The sequence below is a fragment of the Schistocerca cancellata genome, chromosome 11, assembly GCF_023864275.1.
Source record: "Schistocerca cancellata isolate TAMUIC-IGC-003103 chromosome 11, iqSchCanc2.1, whole genome shotgun sequence".
NCBI classification, from domain to species: domain Eukaryota; kingdom Metazoa; phylum Arthropoda; class Insecta; order Orthoptera; family Acrididae; genus Schistocerca; species Schistocerca cancellata.
Window position 1 is genome coordinate 17,356,104 of NC_064636.1, and position 21,343 is coordinate 17,377,446.

Sequence of the window (21,343 nt, forward strand, 5' to 3'; positions counted from 1 at the left end):
TAATATTGTGCATCTGGTGGAACAGTGACTATGTGGCGTACTACCAATTGCTTCTCTGAGGTGTAACCATCACTGCTGATATTTACTGTCAACAACTGAAACATCTCGCAGACAGAATAGATGAACAGTGACCGGGAAGATTGCGTGCAGCGATGCTACTCCATTATGCTAAAGTGACAAAAGGCACTACATAGTAGTCGGGTTTGGTAATCCTACTGCACCCAACTTATTCACACGATCTTGAGCCATCAGATTTTCACATTTTCTGCTGTCTATCGAACAACCTCGAGGAATTTCGTTTCTGAATGAAAATGACCTCTGAACACGCCTGGACAAGTTCTTCCCCTCAAAATCACTTGATTTCTACAGTCGTGGAATTGAAAAGTTACTCCAACATTGGCAGACTGTTGTAAATAGTGAAGGAGAATACATTATTGATGACTAAAGTCTCTGTTATGTGTATCTGTTGTGTTTATTAAACTTATGAGTTGTAGTGGTTAATAAAAAAAAAAAAAAAAATGAGGGAAGAAAAGAAAAAAGGTTGAAAATGTGGGAAGAAATGGTGAATAAAAAGGGGGTCTTAAAATCGTAAATGACCGTGAAAAAAGGAAAGAATGAAATGCAAATCGGACTTCGTATTACAGAAAAGCTATAGTTGGGGTGGTCCTTGTGGCGTTTTTGAGCAAAAGTTAAACCAATTTCCACTACAAAACTTACTGAAAAGAAACAGAGGATAACAGAATGTAACTGACAGGGGGAAGTGGCGTAGATGAGAGATCATCCTTTACCAGGTTAACTTGTCTTCTTTCGGGCGGCGTCCAGGTCTTCAAAAATCTCCTTCATTTCTGCGTGAAAAGTCTGCTCCGAAATCTTGCAATAGTCCAGGAATCACTAATTTATACCAATTAAAATCATCTTGATACTGTATGCAATTTAATTTACTTTGCTACTTCCATCCTCCGAATTTCTTAACAACTTCCACAACATGTCTACACATTAAAATCAGATCAAGACCAACTTTAACGTCTTCATCAGATCACGTCTGCCTTAAGCTCCGGCTATCAAGAGACAATTAAGAAACGAATAGAAAACAAAAAAAATTACAATTTTAGTAGTTTCTCTGCCGTCGAGCGCTCATACCGCTGCGACGGGATATTTTTTATCTGAGGGAACGAGTGTAGCGCGGCGAAATTCAAAGTTCCGCTACAAGTCGTGGAATTGAAAAGTTACTCCAACATTGGCAGACTGTTGTAAATAGTGAAGGAGAATATATTATTGATGACTAAAGTCTCTGTTATGTGTATCTATTGTGTTTATTAAACTTATGGGAAAATGCTACCAACTTAAGCACCAACCCAATGATGAATAGTCACAACTGCAACACATTTATTTTTTTATGAGGTTAAGGGTTTTGTTCTGTTTTAGACCATCTTCAGACCTAAGACCACAATTGTAGATGGTGGCTGTGAATGATGCAGTCATAGACGACTCCATGAGCACTTAGCACTCGTGGAGCTGTAGTGCGTGCCCTGTTCACAGCCACCATTTACCGTCACAGTCTGAGGTCTGAAGATCGTCTAAAACAAACCGAAACTGGTAACCTCATAAAAAATGATGTTTCATGCAGTTGTGATTGTCTGTGTTCAGTTTTAACCCAATATAAATTATGTGTGTCATTTGTCCTCATCTGTTCTTTTATTGTCCTCTCAGTTTGCCTATGTACACTTTGCCACAACCACACGTCACTTCACAGATTCTCACAGATGGAGGTAATCAGGTGCTTCCATTTCCAGTTGTAAATACACTTTTATTGTGCATTAATTGAAAATTGTTATCTGTATACCATCACAACTATTGCCCTTTGGAATAAGTCAGTCCAGGGAAACTGATTTTTACATGTGAACACGACAGTATCCAGCTAATTAGGGAAATTAGAATATCCTGAAGAAGATACCACCACACTCATTGTGTACAAAGAAACTGAAGACGACCACGATGAGACCTTACAACCTAAAAGATTTTGCCTTCAACATCAACCACCACAAAAACCTGCGGACTTACATTATCACTGACATATTTCAACAAAATAAAATACCCAAACAGGACAACAAATCATTTCCTCCCAGGAGGCGTCCCACTAATACCCTGTAACTCCACCTCCGGCTTTCTTAACGGCCTCAACTTGGTGAGGGAGAGAGTCACAAATTTGTTCAGATATGCCATATCGAACAGAAGCCATTCATCAAATTGAAGGGATGCTGACTGCAACATTTCACCCAATGTCCCAAAGAGTCCCAACTTTTCCTAAGGGATTAAGACAGGATGATTAATGGGGCAGTAGAGTGTAATAAGATGCACCAATGTTTATCAAACCGAGAATGCACATATGTAGCCATGTAAACACACACAAAACTTTGTCACTGAGAAACTTCCACATACGACTGAAGACCCTCCCTTTGAAATTTATTTTACCAGTACTTCTGTCCTACTGTCTAAATTCCCAACACTCCTAAACTGACAGAGCAAATCACTGACAGCACCCGGGTGGCAAGTAATCAATTCAATATTTTGCTCATATCCACAATAATCTAAATATGTGTGGTAAAGTCACGTTATTGAAACCACCTACAATATATCACAGTACAACCAGTATTTGGAACTTCACCCTCCACCACACTGTGATTTGAATGCCACATTGTATCATTGGTTTATCAGCACCTCAGATCTTTCGAAAATAGGAAAAATGGCAACTTGTCAGACCACACTACACACCTCTGTCTGATACTGTTCTATGTTGCCACTGTCACTGCCATTGCCATGGTTGTTGTTGTCGTGGTCTTCAGTCCTGAGACTGGTTTGATGCAGCTCTCAATGCTACTCTATCCTGTGCAAGCCTCTTCATCTCCCAGTACCTACCACAACCTACATTCTTCTGAATCTGCTTAGTGTATTAATCTCTCGGTCTCCCTCTACGATTTTTACCCTCCACGCTGTCCTCCAATACTAAATTGGTGATCCCTTGATGCCTCAGAACATGTCCTACCAATTGATCCCTTCTTCTAGTCAAGTTGTGCCACAAACTTCGCTTCTCCCCAATTCTATTCAACACTTCCTCATTAGTTATGTGATCTACCCATCTAATCTTCAGCATTCTTCTGTAGCACCACATTTCGAAACCTTCTATTCTCTTCTTGTCCAAACTATTTATCGTCCATGTTTCACTTCCATACATGGCTACACTCCATACAAATACTTTCAGAAATGACTTCCTGACACTTAAATCTATACTCGATGTTAACAAATTTCTCTTCTTCAGAAACGCTTTCCTTGCCATTGCCAGTCTACATTTTATATTCTCTCTACTTCGACCATCATCAGTTATTTTGCTCCCCAAATAGCAAAACTCCTTTACTACTTTATGCGTCTCATTTCCTAATCTAATTCCCACAGCGTCACCCGATTTAATTTGACTACATTCCATTATCCTCGTTTTGCTTTTGTTGATGTTCATCTTATATCCTCCTTTCAAGACACTGTCCATTCCGTTCAACTGCTCTTCCAAGTCCTTTGCTGTCTCTGACAGAATTACAATGTCATCGGCGAACCTCAAAGTTTTTACTTCTTCTCCATGAATTTTAATACCTACTCCGAATTTTTCTTTTGTTTCCTTTACTGCTTGCTCAATATACAGATTGAATAACATCGGGGAGAGGCTACAACCCTGTCTCACTCCTTTCCCAACCACTGCTTCCCTTTCATGCCCCTCGATTCTTATAACTGCCATCTGGTTTCTGTACAAATTGTAAATAGCCTTTCGCTCCCTGTATTTTACCCCTGCCACCTTCAGAATTTGAAAGAGAGTATTCCAGTCAACATTGTCAAAAGCTTTCTCTAAGTCTACAAATGCTAGAAACATAGGTTTGCCCTTCCTTAATCTAGCTTCTAAGATGAGTCGTAGGGTCAGTATAGCCTCACGTGTTCAAACATTTCTATGGAATCCAAACTGATCTTCCCCGAGGTCGGCTTCTACTAGTTTTTCCATTCTTCTGTAAAGAATTCGCGTTGGTATTTTGCAGCTGTGACTTATTAAACTGATAGTTCGATAATTTTCACATCTGTCAACACCTGCTTTCTTTGGGATTGGGATTATTATATTCTTCTTTAAGTCTGAGGGTATTTCGCCTGTTTCATACAGCTTGCTCACCAGATGGTAGAGTTTTGTCAGGACTGGCTCTCCCAAGGCCGTCAGTAGTTCCAATGGAATGTGGTCTACTCCAGGGGCCTTGTTTCGACACAGGTCTTTCAGTGCTCTGTCAAACTCTTCACGCAGTATCGTATCTCCCATTTCATCTTCATCTACATCCTCTTCCATTTCCATAATATTGTTCTCAAGTACATCGCCCTTGTATAGACCTTCTATATACTCCTTCCACCTTTCTGCTTTCCCTTCTTTGCTTAGAACTGGGTTTCCATCTGAGCTCTTGATATTCATACAAGTGGTTCTCGTTTCTCCAAAGGTCTCCTTAATTTTCCTGTAGGCAGTATCTATCTTACCCCTAGTGAGATAAGCCTGTACATCCCTACATTTGTCCTCTAGCCATCCCTGCTTAGCCATTTTGCACTTCCTGTCGATCTCATTTTTGAGACGTTTTTATTCCTTTTTGCCTGCTTCATTTACAGCATTTTTATGTTTTCTCCTTTCATCAATTAAATTCAATATATCTTCTGTTACCCAAGGATTTCTACTAGCCCTCGTCTTTTTACCTACTTGATCCTCTGCTGCCTTCACTACTTCATCCCTCAAAGCTACCCATTCTTCTTCTATTGTATGTCATTCCCCCTTTCCTGTCATTTGTTCCCTTATGCTCTCCCTGAAACTCTGTACAACCTCTGGTTCTTTCAGTTTATCCACGTCCCATATCCTTAAATTCCCACCTTTTTGCAGTTTCTTCAGTTTTAATCTACAGGCCATAACCAATAGATTGTATTCTATTGAGCTACTCAAAATGTGTAGCTCGATGTGCCTCAGAGAAATGGCCTGCTGTGAAGTATCCAACCCCACACGCCCATCGCACGTCGTTACCTTTGTGATGGTCAGTCGGACACTGGTCGAGGAGGAACTGTATTCACTAACACCGGCAATTCTGACAGGTTTGCAACCAAGTGTAACTATGTCATTAACAAGGGCTAACAATGTTTTTTTGACCCCTGCTCCTACACCGCATAGCATGCTTACGAGTGATACATCATTCCTTATAGACACTTCAAACAGTACATTGTACACCAACAAATCTGCAACTTAATTCATCGTATTCTCACATCTACTGCCATTCTGTGTCATCTTCATGTAGCTCCATCTTACTGTGTTTTTTCTATACAACACACTGACTACTTCCCCCAACACACACACACACACACACACACACACACACACACACACACACACACACGTGAATTACATCAGCATTAACGGGTAGCAGTCCTACACCATCTAGAGAGCTAGAACTACAGAGCAGCCAAAGAACTCTTTTAAGCAAGTGATTAATATTTTGGCTAGTGAGCTTATCCCATTGTCAACCAATAGAATCGACTGACACAACACAAATTAATAAAATTATCAGCTAGTTAACAGCTTGGTGCCAACACATATACAGTGAGTATGTTTATTGAAATCTACATCTACGTAATTAGTCTGCAAGCGATATTATGGTGTGTGGCTGACGTTACTTTGCACAGCACTGACAGCGCCCCCTTTTCTGGTTCCGATTGTGAACGGTTTGCAGGAAGAATGATTCATGGTAAGCCTCCGTGTGAGATTGGATCTGCTTCATTTTACTTTTGTGGTCTTTTCGTGAGATATGTGGCGTGTTTCAAAAATACTTTTGCAGACTTCGGGGTTAGGTTCCTTACACCAAGCAAGAAAAAATGTTCATATAAAAATAAGACTGGAAATTATTTGTTTCAAATTAATAGAAGTCCATAATTAAGATGATTAGAGCACATCAACACATGAACTGAAGTTTTTAGAAATTTTTTAGAAAATAGCATGTCACACTCGAGGTTAAACTTGTCTGACAAAATATGTCTGAAGCTTTCTTAACGTGCGAGTTAACCAAAATGAGTGGAAAGCCCACTGTGTGGGAAATTCTGTGCAGATACAAGAATAATCCACAGAAGCCGTACATCTGGCAAGTAGTGCAGGTGTTGAAACATTGCCACCTGCTGTGATGTCGGGCCGCTCACTCTGTGCCGGTGCCGCGCCAGGGACGAGCTCGGCCCACACAATAGTGCCACAGCCGACAACACGCAGTTGGCTTCTTCTCTGTACGGAAACATCAAATTTGTCGATTTGGATCTCGGGCGACTATCTGTCATGTACAGAACACTGCCCGGTGTTCTGCAAGATGTTAATGTGAAACATTGTTTATGACATAGAAGAATATATCAGTTAAACTGATGTCCGAGTATTCGTTTACCTGTTGACGTTAGTTGGAAAACGGCCTCTCTTATAGCTCCACACAAAACTGTCAGATGATGAAAAACGATTAGCACGGCAGACTAATAGAAATTAGTGGGTCCGGTACACTACTGCAAACGGCAGCCAAATTATTTAAGGAAATCCTGAGTATTTGGAAAACCAGACGAGATAATGTACGCCCTAGCAGGGTGTGGAATACGTACGTACGAGCACCAATTGAGCTACTGCGACACCACAAAACTCGTAACACAAACTCAAAATATTCTCCTCTTGCTTCTGAACATGCACGCACTTGTCGAATCCTGTGCTGGCGCACCCTTTCAAATATTCACAGATGGTTTATAAAGGTTTCGCAGGCTTCCATGAACATCTATGAAGACTTTCTGCATACGGCTGGTCTGTTGCACAGACCAACTGTTAAAGGTGCACCAGAGATAAAAAGCCGAAAGACTGAGACTTGGGGAACAAGTAGGTCACGGAATTGGTCTTCCTCTACGTATCCGTCTGTCGTGGTAGATACCAGCCAGTGCATCTCAAACACTGGGACTGGAATGTAATGGAGGTCCAAAAGCACAAACTACATATTCCTTCTTGTTTGCAGAGGTGTATCTTGTAGTAGATATTTGAAGGTGTTCTGAATCAAGTCCGTGTAAACAGCACCTGTAAGACACGCTAACAGCATATGGCCCTACCACACAGTTCCTTACCATTCCAGCCCACACATTAATCTTAAACCAATGCTGATATTTAGCCAGTACTCTAGTACATGGTTTGTGATCGTCTCATATGTGTTGGTTGTCGAAATTTGTCGTTCTGCTTCTTTCAAGCATTGCCTCACCTGTACACAAAACTGAAGAAACAACAACAGATAGATCAGCTGCGCAACAAACTGTCAGCAAAACTTCTCTCGTGGTTAGTGATTGGCAGGTGTAAGGCCTCGCACACACTCAAGATGAAATGGACACGTGAACTTTTCATGAAATGTCATTGATGTTGACCTTGGAGATGTGCTTCACACCAGTTGTCTTGTGCTAATACCTGGCTCTTTTTTGACGGACCATAGAACGTGCTCTTCCTAGTCAGGCATACAGAAAACAAGTGGTCTACCTCAATCAATAGTCTGTTGTGCTACAGATACGGTCTCAGCTCCATAACAATACAAAACACCAACAGTTGGATGTCTGAGCTGTCTTCAGTCTGCAAACACCATCTGACACAGCCGCGCAGCCGTGTGTCCGTTACCATTCACGCAGTTGTACATAAAAATCGTGTCTTTCTGTCCACGAAACGAATATCCTGCTATATCTGAATGGAGCAATTTCAGTTAACGCACCACCTCATGTACGTACCTCAAGATTTGACTCGCCGCTGAGATCCTGCATCGGGAGGTTCAGAGCAGACAAGAGGAATCTGCACGAGCAGCAGAGGAGCGATCATGCACCGGCATTGTTATAATCGAGACTGTGCACAATGGAATTAATACGGAGCAGCACACAATGCAAATTATGAATACTGGCCGTGAGTGTATTTAATACTGAAGGTCTGTTGATATTGGTATCAGTTAAAGTCACCTAGGACTGTGAACAGATTCAGAAATTATCTTTCAATTTCCTTCAAAACAATTTTTTCCAATTATTCAAGCAGCAATTATTAATCAATATCCACCATATCTCCACACACACACATGCCACTATTCAATTAACAATGACATGCAGTGTTCTGTTTGCTGGAAGTCTTCAATCTAATGGCAAATAACATAAAACACTAACTGAATGAAAATAATATATGGAAGTGATGTCTAATAGGAACAATTACACTCACAGCAATGGAATGTGTTACACCATGTAGCACCAGTGGAATACTTATCAAACTTTCGGAAGACATGCATCACATAACAGATATTGTAGGATTGCACTTTCATTCCATTCAGGACTGATGTCAGACATCGACATCAATATGACGTGCAACCTGCACCCAGGCATGCTCTATGGGTGACAAATCAGAGGCAAACCAGTCAAGAATCAATACATTCCTCAAAGCATTTGTAATATGAACTGGAGAAGGGAGTAATCCTGCTAGGAAATGCCATTTATTGTTCCAGCCATAAGGGATATAATAACAGTGTTTACCATTTTTGTCGCATACTGCATGAATCAGCCTCTCTTCAACAATTAGCAAATCACTCCTGTTATCATATACACAACACGATTCCCAAAGCAGGAGAGGGATGGGTTTCAAGAATCATTGCTTCCTGTGACCTTTCACCACTTCTTCTATGGACGCATTAGAATCCATCTCACTGCCACAGGCAGAAGTGAGACCTGTTGCTGAACACCACAGAATACGATACAGTGTCCCAGTTTTCTCTGTCTCTACACCGTGAAGATCTCTGTTGCCCGTGGTACAATGTCATCAATAAATGACGCAAGGCAATGTGAGATTTCAAACCAGATTCCAGGAATCTGTTACCAAAGGTTGGTGGTGACAATCTGCTCGCAACCTCTACCTAGATTTCAGCTGTAATCGTCTGTTTATCCCTCAGAACCAGTCGCATAATCCTACGATCTTCTGGAAAGAACTGTGCCCCCTCTTGTTGCCGCACTGCTGTCTCGACTCCACCTCATCACCGCTGATTCTGCAGTCACTGCACTGCAGCCAACTGCCTGTGTGATCTGCCAGTACGAGGCTCCCGTGTCCCTCGTACCGATGGTTTGTTCTTCCTCAGTGACCAAAAATGGCAATAAGGTGCATGCTCACACCTACTGTGCATGCTGTATTCTGATCTACACCTACAAAGTACCAATAACGTTATACACACCCAACTGCCATGATGTACTTACACCATTGTTCATTGTAGAAAGTCTTTTTTCCTGTACTGAAAATAAATGTGCATAAAGATGAAAATTTAATCAACATTTAGCACAACCACAGAAATAATGGAGGTTCAGTCTGGTAAGTATTCATGATTTAACAGCTTCCATTTCTGTCAGTGTATATAATGAGTCAAGGCGATTCAAGCAAAAATTTCTCTAAGTGGGCAGTGGTTCTATCTCTGTCATATACATATTTTGCAGACACAATACTCAAATTAAATTCCAACGGAATCAAAATCATAAATCTAAAAACATAATTTATTCATTTTAGATTCAACCTGTCCTTGAAACCAAGTAATTAAGCAAACACAAGTAATGATAAAAATTACAATTCTGGTAATAACAACGAATTGTAGTTATCGAGGGGAGGTTAAAAACTGTAGGTCAGAAATGCACCATACCAAAGCTACAGCCATAAAATGACAGCCAACCAGTAAAGTTGAAGTAGGACATCAAACAGAGTCAACATACGCCCAGATACAATTATGGTGCTAAATTAGGTACAGATGATATCACAGCTGGCAGCTAGACTATTTAAGGGCATACCAGCAGGCGATCTGTAGCAACTCCACTTGAAAGTGGCCAAGGAAGCTGGGTTGAAAGCTCATGGCATTTTAACTGCTTCACGTAGCTTTAAGCCTAAGAATGTTTTCATCACATGAGGCTGCCCCACCACTGGCCATTGGACTCACCGAGCATCCAGTAGTTGAAGCACTTGCCCTTGTAGTTCCTGCCCTCCAGCGGCACTTTGATGAAGTACTTGCTGAAGCACAGTTTGCAGTGTATTGAGCTTTGCCAGCTCTTCTTGTTGCGGTCGAAATATGGGAAGCAGCTCGCAATGTAGGCATTAATCTCCGACAGCGTTGCCCTCCTGCCAGACAAACAAAAGGAAACACCTCAGTCCAGATCGTCAAAAGAGGCAGAGGTGATTTTTTGGCACCTTTATTATGTATGTCTGCCGAGTCCCGTATCCATCTTGAACTTGTATAAATGGATAAGTAAATAGCTGTTTTACGGGTTTGCCTACCTTGAAGCTGTTTAGAACCACTGTTGTCAACATTGTATTATCTTATTCCATTTATTTATAAGATTACAAATCACAAAATTATGTCATTTTGCAACCTTGGAAGCAAAATAACATATGACCAATAAGGCAAAGATGATGTGAAAAGCAGACTAGCACATGCAAAGAGGGCATTTACAGTCAAAAGAAGCATCACACATTGGTCTTAATCTGAGTAAGAAATTTTTGAGAATGAACATTTAGACCAGATAATTGTAAAGGACTGGATCATGGACTGGGGAGGGGGGATCAAATTGGTTACACTGTGATGCAATAGAAGGTGGTGAAAATTTGGTGGATTCTTTTAAGACAAGAAAGGAGAATCGGTGATGAAAAGGACTGACAAGAAGACAGGACAGAGCCATTGGATGTGTGCCACGAGAAAACTTTGCAACCTTGATTTGTGCAGTTTGAGTTTATCATCCAGTATTTTCAGATTTGCTGAAAGCCCTTTGAAATGATGCCCACTTTTACCCCGGCTGATTCGAGACCCAGGTCTCTTACCTCAAATTGATAGATTATTCTTCTCCGTCATCCCTGAAAATTTGTAATATCACACAACCACTCTGTATGTACAGGGATAGTACAGCTAGAATCCCGAGGTATCTCAACAACAACCTACATCAGCTTTGCAAACTGACACTACATTTCTCTGTGAACACCCTTTTCTGGGCTGAGAATATTCTTGGCGAGTGCACAGAGTTGCCCCAAAATACAACACAAAACGAGAAAAGAGTGTGAAGCAAAGTCAGGGTTGCCACGAGTTTCCCCATGTGAAATTCCCTGATATTTCTCTGATTTCCAGACAAGTTTTAGCATTTTTCACTGATGAATTTTGAGATCTAAAGGGTAAATTAAGACTTAAGTTGACAATCAGTCTTTGCAGCTAAAGTACAAGAAACAATAGTGCAAAGGGGGAAATATCTAAAAACAAACAAACAAACAAACAAACAAACAAACAAACTTGGAAGCAGATAGGGTTTCCTGATGTGAACAAAAATCGTAAGTACTAACATCAACATCTTCTGTAATGAACTGTTTTTAGATGGAGAAAGCAAGCCAAACGGTGTATGTGTTTCATTAAGACCAATAATGTTATTTTACTTCAAAAAAACGAAACACATTTGGCAACAAAAATACGAATTTACTTGGAGGCGCAAGACGGATTTAAAATACCTTCACTGATTTCAGAAATAACCTCAGAAAAAAGCAGGACTCTTGAAAGGTGTATGTAAGGCGGGAAAGAGTTGTGTAAACCAACACTGCAGGTGACCACCAATAAAATGTTGGCTCTACTATGTTCATTATCATTGGTAATTATGCAGTGTGTTATATCTATTATTTTACAGGTATTAATATAATAGAGGGAAACATTCCACGTGGGAAAAATATATCTAAAAATAAAGAAGCTTGAATTTTGTGTGTGTGTGTGTTTGTGTGTTTTTTGTCTCCTATCGACATACCAACGCTTTCGTTTGGTAAGTTACAGCTTCTTTATTTTTAGATATATTTTACAAGTATTGTGTGATTTTTCTTTCGAGAAATATATGGGTACATAGTGTAATGGTACTTTGACTTCCGCAAAGTTATAATTTACGATCGCGCACGCAGAAGAGCGCTGCGCCAGCGACCGATTTTATAAATAATTTTGTTCTTTTTTACTTTTGCGTAGTTGTTTGTTTTTAAGAACTAATGGAGGACTCTCTCTCTCTTGTCTTGAGACGAAAGACGTGTATTTTCCCGCTGTGTTGAATGTGCTTTTGGTGAAAATTAAAATTACATGTCAAAGTGATGTTGTTTCAATAATTAATGAGAAGAAGAGATAAATAAAATAAGAAAAGGTAACACCACAATTGGCGTCCTAGTGACAGGACGTGCAATCTTCGGATTTGATACAAGTGCAATCTTCGGATTTGATACAAGTGCAATCTTCGGATTTGATACAAGTGCAATCTTCGGATTTGATACAAGTGCAGTTACTATAAATTTTGGACATTTTATCTAATTTTAACCACTTAATAGCATCAGAAAATGAATTTGGACTAAGTCTCATTCATTTAAATTGTAATATTACGTGCATGAAATTTACAACAATATTGTTTTCCTGTTATTAATTTGTGTTAATTTTCATTTTCATGTTGAGGAAATTAATTTGGTAAAAAAAAAAAAATGGAAAAGAATAACGTTCCATAAAATAATTTGCACGGACGCGAAAGAAAAATTTTGGATTGAAAACTGTATATTTGACGCTACATTTGCAACATAAGACTGACAAAGAAAAAATGGTGAGTACAGCAATTTGCATTTTTTCCAGTTTCAAGCAGCCATCTGTACTTCCTTTATTCCGATCCATTTATTTCGAAATTATTTTTTTCAAATTGTAGTTAAAATTGATTTACTACTGTTATTGCAAATGATAAGTGAAGAGCATATTCGCAGTCATTTATTTGTGCGAGGGAAATTTCAGTGCCAATTTAATAAGTCAATTTCTAATTAGAAATCATATAGAAATATCCATTTCCATAAGAGAAATTTCAGATTTCAACATATCATATTTAAAAAAATTTTTTTTTACCATTGGAAAATTTTATTTGCAATTAATTATGAAAATCGCAAGATGGACGCTAGACGCGTAGAAATTGTTTCCGCGGACGAGCTTAGTGAAAGTGACACATTGCAAAACATGTCCGACAGTCAAATGAATATTGAACTTAATAGGGAGGATGTTCAAGACATAATTTTACCAGATCGATTAAGACAACAACCCCTATATTTAAACAGATATACAGGCGAATGGAGAGTGAGTACTATGCGACAAAACGTGACATTGACAACGTCAACTTCAGAACCAGACATCAATCAGACACGAAAAAATGACGAAACTAAGACACAGGACTCTGACATGCTCAACCAGATTCTGAAGTTACTTGGTGACCAAAACAGAAAATTTGACACTTTAGACAAAAGATTTGACGCTTTAGACGAGAAAAATGACAATTTAAAACGTGACATTGGGAAATTTGACACTAAATTCGATGAACTGACACGGGACATAAAACAAAATTTTGAAAAACAATCGAGACAAATTGCCGACTTGACAGAAACCACCAGTAGTCTTGGAAGGAAATTTACTGACTTATCAGACAAGGTTACGAGACAAGAAAAGGTATTTGTGGAATTCAGTGACGAGACAAAAACTGACTTACAACGATGTAATGAGAAATTGTTAACAGTAGTTTTTGAACAACAGAAAACCAGTACCCAAGTTGACGAATTACGACAGTCACACAATTCCGTAAAAACAAACCAAGAACACTTAGACCTGACGATTACAGACCTTTCAGACAGATTAAATGATGTAACATTGGAGCAGAAATCCTTACAGGAAAAGTTAGAAAAGCTTGAAGACAGAGCAGATGTAGCATCTTTAAAGAATGACACAACTCTAGCAGAAAAACTTGTACATGAATGCAAATTATGTGATGATTATTTAGATGAGAAGTTTGAGACAATGACACAGATCATTTTGGATAAGACAAAGAAACAAGTAAAGGGAGAAACAGATAATATTCAGAAAGAGGTACGTAAACTTAAAGAGAATGTAATACCAAGTTCGTCAGTGATACCAAAACCCATAACAGACAACCAAAACATAAATGAGAATCATAATAATGCTAGACCCAGCACACAGCCGAAAATAGAATTACCAATGAGTGGTACAAATCCCAATGAACCATTTTCAATGCTACCACAAGATCAAAATTACTATCAGACATCACCACATATTATGCACAGTTTGACACAAAATACAGGACCCATAATACCATCGGGAGTAGCTGATGAAACATTAGTACGACATGGATACTTTCAGACATTTTCATGTGATGAGAAAGACAAAGTGCATCCGATTGTTTTCATCCGCTCTTTTGATGGTATTTTCCTGAGACATTGGTTAGAAGCCGATAAAATTCGATATGTTACAAATTTGTTACGTGGAAGAGCAGCTAAGTGGGGAGCAGCAATTAAAAGACGATGTTTAACATTTGAACAGTTTGAACAAGCATTTCTTGAGGAATTCTGGTCGATCACAGAACAGCAAAGTTTAAAACGAGAAGTATACAATCCAGAAATTTACAACCCGAAGAAAGAGACTTTACGACAATACTTTGAACGCTACCTAGACAAAACATTATATTGGACAAAACCAGCAGATTTACCAGATGTAATTAGAACACTTAAAAGCCACTTACCATTTCCTTACCGTGATAAATTAATAGGAGTGTCCGAGGACAACATAAAGAATTTTTTCAGTTATGTTGATGAGATAGATGTTGTTTACAGAGATGAGATCAGGAATTTCAATCAATTGTATCCGATCCATCCAAGCAATTCGCGTACGCACAACAGAAATGACAGAGGCTATTGGAATCCGCCTCCGACACCACAACAAAACACTCAAAGAAACACTTCACACTACACTGGGACAAATCCATTCAATATTAGGAGAAACAACTCGCAGCATTGGCAAGGAAACAGTAATTATTACTATAATGGTTATCCGAACAATAATTACAATCAGAACAATAACAGTTATATTCAAAATAACAACAACAGAAGGAGGAACCGAAATTATAGAGATCAAAGAGAGGATAACAGGTACCATCCAGGATATTTTCAGAGAAACAACATCCAACAACATCCAAACATGTATTGCAGGAATAACAGTAATGGCAACACCAGTTACAGTCATGGGCGAAATAATGTATGGGGAAATCACAATGGACAACCGCCACGACACATGCAATACAGCAACCCTCAATTTGTACCTAACGGAACTCCCAATGCGACGCGGGGTAATGTCAACAACCAAACAGCTGATACTTGGGTGACGCGCGACAGAAATGTAAATATTATTGAGTTGGGCAATGAACCCAACCCGCAGCAACAACCGAATTTGTCGGAAAACGAACGACGACCGAGCTAAGCGCTCGAGTTACGGTCAGTAGGGAGCAGAGCGCAACGGAACCGACGATTTGTTTTCTCCGATATGATGACAGTAAGAAAATAGAAAAGGAATTATATCAGGATGTAGATTTTAATAGTACCAGTAAAACAAAGAAGATTATTCAGGCTATAACACGAGTTATGATTGGTAGCTATGAAGTGGAAGTAATGTTAGATACAGGAGCAGCAGCAAGTGTAATTTCAATGTCCTTATATAATGAACTCAAACAAATAATGAACATACAAACATTGCCAGTACAGAATTGTCACATTATAAGTGCCACCGGTAACAAATCAAAGAATGTGAAATTTCAAGTGCTAATTAACTTCACGTTTTCAAATATACCACTCAATTACAGTTTTCTAGTAGTAGACAAATTAGTTATGCATTGCATATTAGGAATTGACTTTTTGAATGAATATCAAGCAATCATAGATTTAGGAAAAGGGAAATGTCATTTAACCGTAAACCAACAACAACTGACAATAGAGTTAACACAGGGTAAAAACTTAAACAGTAAACAAGGTAAATTTGAACAGTTACATTTTGTGTATCCAGCAGCAATAAACATATGTGATTTAACTTTTAATGAACCTGTATCTCAGGGAATTAAACCTAATAATTTATATGAGAAATGCACAGAATCTGAATATCTGACGAAGGAACAACAACTTGAATTACTTGAAGTTTTGCAGCAATTTGCTGAGGTATTTGTGGAGAAACCTGGAATTATTAGAGGCTATACTTATGAGATGGATGTTAAACCACACAAAACATACTGTAGAACATATTATAATATTCCTTGGTCAAAGAAACCCGCAGTTTTGAAAGAGATTGAAAAAATGCAAGCTTGGGGTATCATTGAAAGGTCACATTCACCATATTGCAGTCCAATCCTAGCAGTTAATAAAGAGGATGGTAGTGTAAGATTAGTGCTGGATGCACGAGAAATTAACAAAGTTATAATCCCAATCAACACACGACCTATTAATTTGGAAGAACAACTTTTAAAATTTCATAATGTACAGTATTTAACCAATATCGACCTCCGCTCATCATTTTGGCAGGTGAACCTCCATAAAAACAGTCGTAAATACACTGCATTTCTATGTGAGGGACGTAGTTATCAATTTTGTGTTCTACCCTTTGGTCTACGAGTGAGTGCTGGAGTATTTATTGAAGCCTTAGATGCTGTTCTTGGACCACAATTGTTATCGCAAATCACAGTTTATGTTGACGACATTGTCATTGCCACCACTACTTGGGAAGAACATGTAAATCTTTTGAAGCAACTTCTGACTAAATTTTCTGACGCAGGTGTCACTATCAATTTATCAAAGACGAAATTAGGGAGGAGAGAAATCAAATTCCTTGGTCACATCATATCAACTGAAGGCATTTATCCAGACTCAAGAAAAATTGATGCAATAAAGAATTTTCCATTCCCACAGAATCGTAAACAACTCAAAGCCTTTCTTGGTCTATCTTCATTCTTCAGGAAATTTGTACCCTACCACCTTCTTAACAGCCCACATCTTCTATCTTTACTCAAAAGAAATAATATTTGGAAATGGACAGAGTTCTGTCAGACAGATTTTGAAGCGATTAAGGATGCTTTAGTTAATGCACCGTTGTTATGTCATCCTGACATGACGTCAGACTTTTGCCTAGTAACAGATGCAAGTTCCTATGGGCTCGGAGCATTTTTATTCCAAATTCATGTAGAAGATGAACAAACAGTCATCAAACCTATAAGTTTTGCTAGCCGCACTCTCACTGAATGCGAAAAGTCATATTCAGTGACCGAGCGCGAAACACTTGCCATAGTATGGGCGTTTCGCAAGTTTCGCTACTTTCTATGGGGAAAACGTACTAAGCTTTATACTGATCATCAAGCTCTTTCTTTCCTGCTATCATGCAAGTTATTACATCCACGTCTTGCACGCTGGTGTGCATCACTACAAGAATATGATTTTGATATTATATATATAAAAGGAGAATCCAACATTATAGCCGATGCTCTATCTCGTTTGCCACAAGGCCTACAAGAATTTTCAGATGTGACAGAACAAACATCAGATTTCAAAATTTTACTCATGTATGATGGTACATTTGCACCTTACTACAAAAACATGTGCAGGAAGTTAGCCATATTGCAGGACAACGATCCCAGGTGGATCCAGATAAAGAATAAATTACGTGCAGGAGCAGACCCACATCTTGAAAAATATTACACGTTACACAAAGAAGTATTATTTCACCGACGAAACCCTGAATCACAGCATTGGTGTGTTTGCTTACCTGAAGCTCATGTTGATGATTTTATTTTATTTACACACAGAACTTGGGGACACTATGGTGTAACCAAATGTACAGATAAGATTATACAATATTGCTATTTTCCAAATTTAAGGCGAAGAGTATTGAGTAATATTAGGAAATGCATCATATGTCAGAAAGCCAAATATTCTAATCGCACAAGCATGAATGAATTGCACCCAATCATACCTAAGAGGCCATTACAGCTAATTTCTTTAGATATTGCAGGACCCTATCCACAAGCACGTGGAGGAATGAAATACATCCTTGCTGTGTTAGATGTTTTCACAAAGTATTTAAAATTATATGCTTTACGTTCAGTTTCTACCACTGCTATTACCAGACGTCTATTAACAGATTATTTTGTAAGAATAGGAAAACCTGAAGTTATGATCACGGATAATGCAGCATATTTTACCAGTTTAAAATGGAAGACATTTATTGAAGAACAGAATGTTAAACATATTTTAATTTCAAGATTTCATGCAGCAGGTAACCCAGTAGAAAGAACATTTCGAGAATTTGGACAGTTTATGAGAACACACACACCAGAGAAGCACACAAAATGGATAGAATACCTAGCACCATTTGAACAAATAGTGAACAATTTAACTCACATTTCTACTGGGTACACACCAACTGAATTAATTATGGATAAAACAGAAAGAAATGAATGGACAGACCCTCTACCTAAATTTACAGCAACAACAAATCATGTTAGTTTAGAAGAGAAGGTAAGACAAGCTTACACGACATTATGTGACAAAGCTAAGGAAAGAAAGCAGAAATATGACAGAGGTGTCAGGAAAGCACAAACATTTCAAGTTGATGAGTTAGTTTTACTAAGAACACATCCTAAACCCACAAAACTGAAACATTTAAACAGGAAATGGCAGATCTTATACTCTGGACCATACCGAATTGCAAATATTCCACACCCTGGCTGTTATTCATTAGAATATCCATTAACACATAAACCTAGAGGTCTACACCCACACAGACATTTGAAAAAATACATACAGTAAAATGTTAGCTACTGAGGAGAAGATAATGAATATGATATACAGTTATGATGAGCCTACATTTAAGTTATACAGATACTTACAATCTAATGAATGCAGGTAAGTCTAGAAAGCAATGTGAACCATCCAATAGCTAATAAGATATTTGGTTATAAGAGGAGTTGCTATTGAGGCATATACACATTAGACGAGGCATATACACATTAGAGGAGGCAGAGAACTGAACATAATTATTTTCTTTAGGAGGCATGTGATAATAGTAATGTTGATATGAGTGATGTGAGTGACTGAATGAGATGAGTGAATGTAATTTTAGTCTAATAAGAGGATGAATAGTAATATGGAGAGAGGTAAATGGAATAATGGAATATAAGATGAAAAAAGGGTATTATTATTGTTGTTGTTGTTGTTGTTGTTGTTGAAGTAAAAAGTAAGTGATGATGAATAAGAGGAAAATATATATATAATGCTGAGGGAATAAGTATATGTTATTTTGTGAAGAATGAATAATGGGTAGGTGAGAATGTTATGAGTAAGTGAGAATATGTTGAGAGGAGAGAAACTAGATTTGAACAGTATATCACATGTACTCATGGAATACAGAATGAAAGTAGTGGAAAGATTATTATTTATTGAAAGATTGGTATGCCTGAGATAATAACTTATGTGGTGTCTTATATATTCTTATAACTAAAGGTGAAAGTATAGATTTATGTGGAAAGAATTATTTACAGCAGCCACTGTTGGAAATATACCAGAAGATTTAAATCTATAACACTTTAACACTAATCTAATGGGAACTTGTAATGAAATTTTTGGAGTTATGTAGGCTTGACACTTCAGATTGGAAGAACTATTTAAGAGAACATATTTAGCAGTCATCTAATGACATAATTAAAGCTCATCTACTGAACTGAACTGATGCACCATTAAATAGAAAGGAGAATAAGGAGAAAACAAAACGTCAGTCCTCTGTTGCGGCTCATACTCTCATCCCTTCCTGAGAAAAATTTATAGATGTTGACGAAATATTGGACATTATATAATTCGTGATTATCTGACAGTATGGAGAGACATACACAAATATTTATTTACGAATAGAATTTTACAGGTACCACAAGGTAAATACAGAATGGATATACAGCATGGAACGCAGCAGCAATTATCTAAGAAGATTTATTTATTTATTAAGTAAAACATTTATTTATATTGCTTAATACTCATGAAAGGAAGGAGATGAACTACACAAACTTTATAGGAACATGATTGACTTGAACTATATATATATATATATACACACACACACTTACCACACTGATGTACATACTTGTAGGATCCTAAGATATTTAGAGGGGCACCGCTCTTAGAAACGGTAATAGAGGGGTACCACTCTTAGAAACAGCAATAGTGGGGACACCACACTTAGAAACGGTATTAGGTATAGGAACTTTTACGTTATATTAAGTTAACATGATTTTTATTTAGCATATTTTATTTTGTGTAGTCCACTGTAGGAGATGACTTTACTAGTATTTATGAAGTAGTCAGCAACCATCCCATGAACCTATCCTCCTACAGAGGGCTGTCTTGAAGCTTGAAATATGTGTAAATTTTATTCCAGGAGGCAAGATGAATTTTAAGTTGAATATTCTAGCGAGTTGCCACAATTATCTTCAAATGTTGCAAGTGTAACGGAAAAAGAATGAGCTAACAAATAAAATGTATATTTCAATCTGAATGTAATGTAATTCACATGTCAGCACAATGATATTGAATGTAAAAAAAAAAAATTGCTATATTTTTCATTTAATTCTGTATATGTACTATATGACAACAATGTATCTCATGTAATGATTAATTGTAAATATTTGTATATTCATGTACTTATTGTATCGAGAAATGTATTTTAAGGAGCTGTTAATGAACTGCAAAGGACTTCTGCATGTAGCACATGATTCATATAAATGGAACTGAAAATGCAAAGAAGAAACCAACGTGATGGAACACTGGTCAAGAAATATTTACGTAGTGTCAATATGCTTTGTAGTGTATGGTGTTGTGGAAGCCGGCAGGTCTTCAGGTTGGTGTAAAAGACAAGCTCATCACCTGTCGTAGGCAGTGAGGTGTTTCCTGTGCCCTCATTGACCATTTATACCCCGGTAGACGCCACCAAAATTCGACTGCTGGAGATCACAATTTCGTGTTGACACATTGAACAAACTTTGGATTTTCTTCAAGTCACACGTAAGAGATCCAGGCAGTACACACACACTCAGAATCCGATACTACGTTTAAAGACATTGGAGCAATATAATAGAAACATTTATTGTTAGAATTAATTCCATTGTAAACATGAATCATGTGGACTGAATTCAAAAGCTGTGCTAAGCAACGATACTACGCTGCAATTCAAAGACATTAATGTTACGACTCCTAAAGAAGATACACACCAAAAAGACTGTATACAAAGACTGATATGCAAAGCGCATTGTGCTCAGAAATATTTTTTTTGTCATATGTAAATTTCTTATTTTCTCATATATGTATGTATCTATGTAAATTTTCTATACTGCCACGCTCGCT

General features: G+C 38.0%; 1 protein-coding gene across 1 annotated transcript in view; it reads right to left on the reverse strand.

Annotated features, from left to right (window-relative positions):
* LOC126108831 (uncharacterized) overlaps positions 1–21,343 on the reverse strand; it is a 218,989-nt gene that overhangs the window by 29,451 nt on the left and 168,195 nt on the right. The window contains exon 21 of the mRNA XM_049914195.1: positions 10,044–10,222. Within this exon, the coding sequence (XP_049770152.1) occupies positions 10,044–10,222 (179 nt within the window). The remainder of the gene's footprint in view (positions 1–10,043; positions 10,223–21,343) is intronic.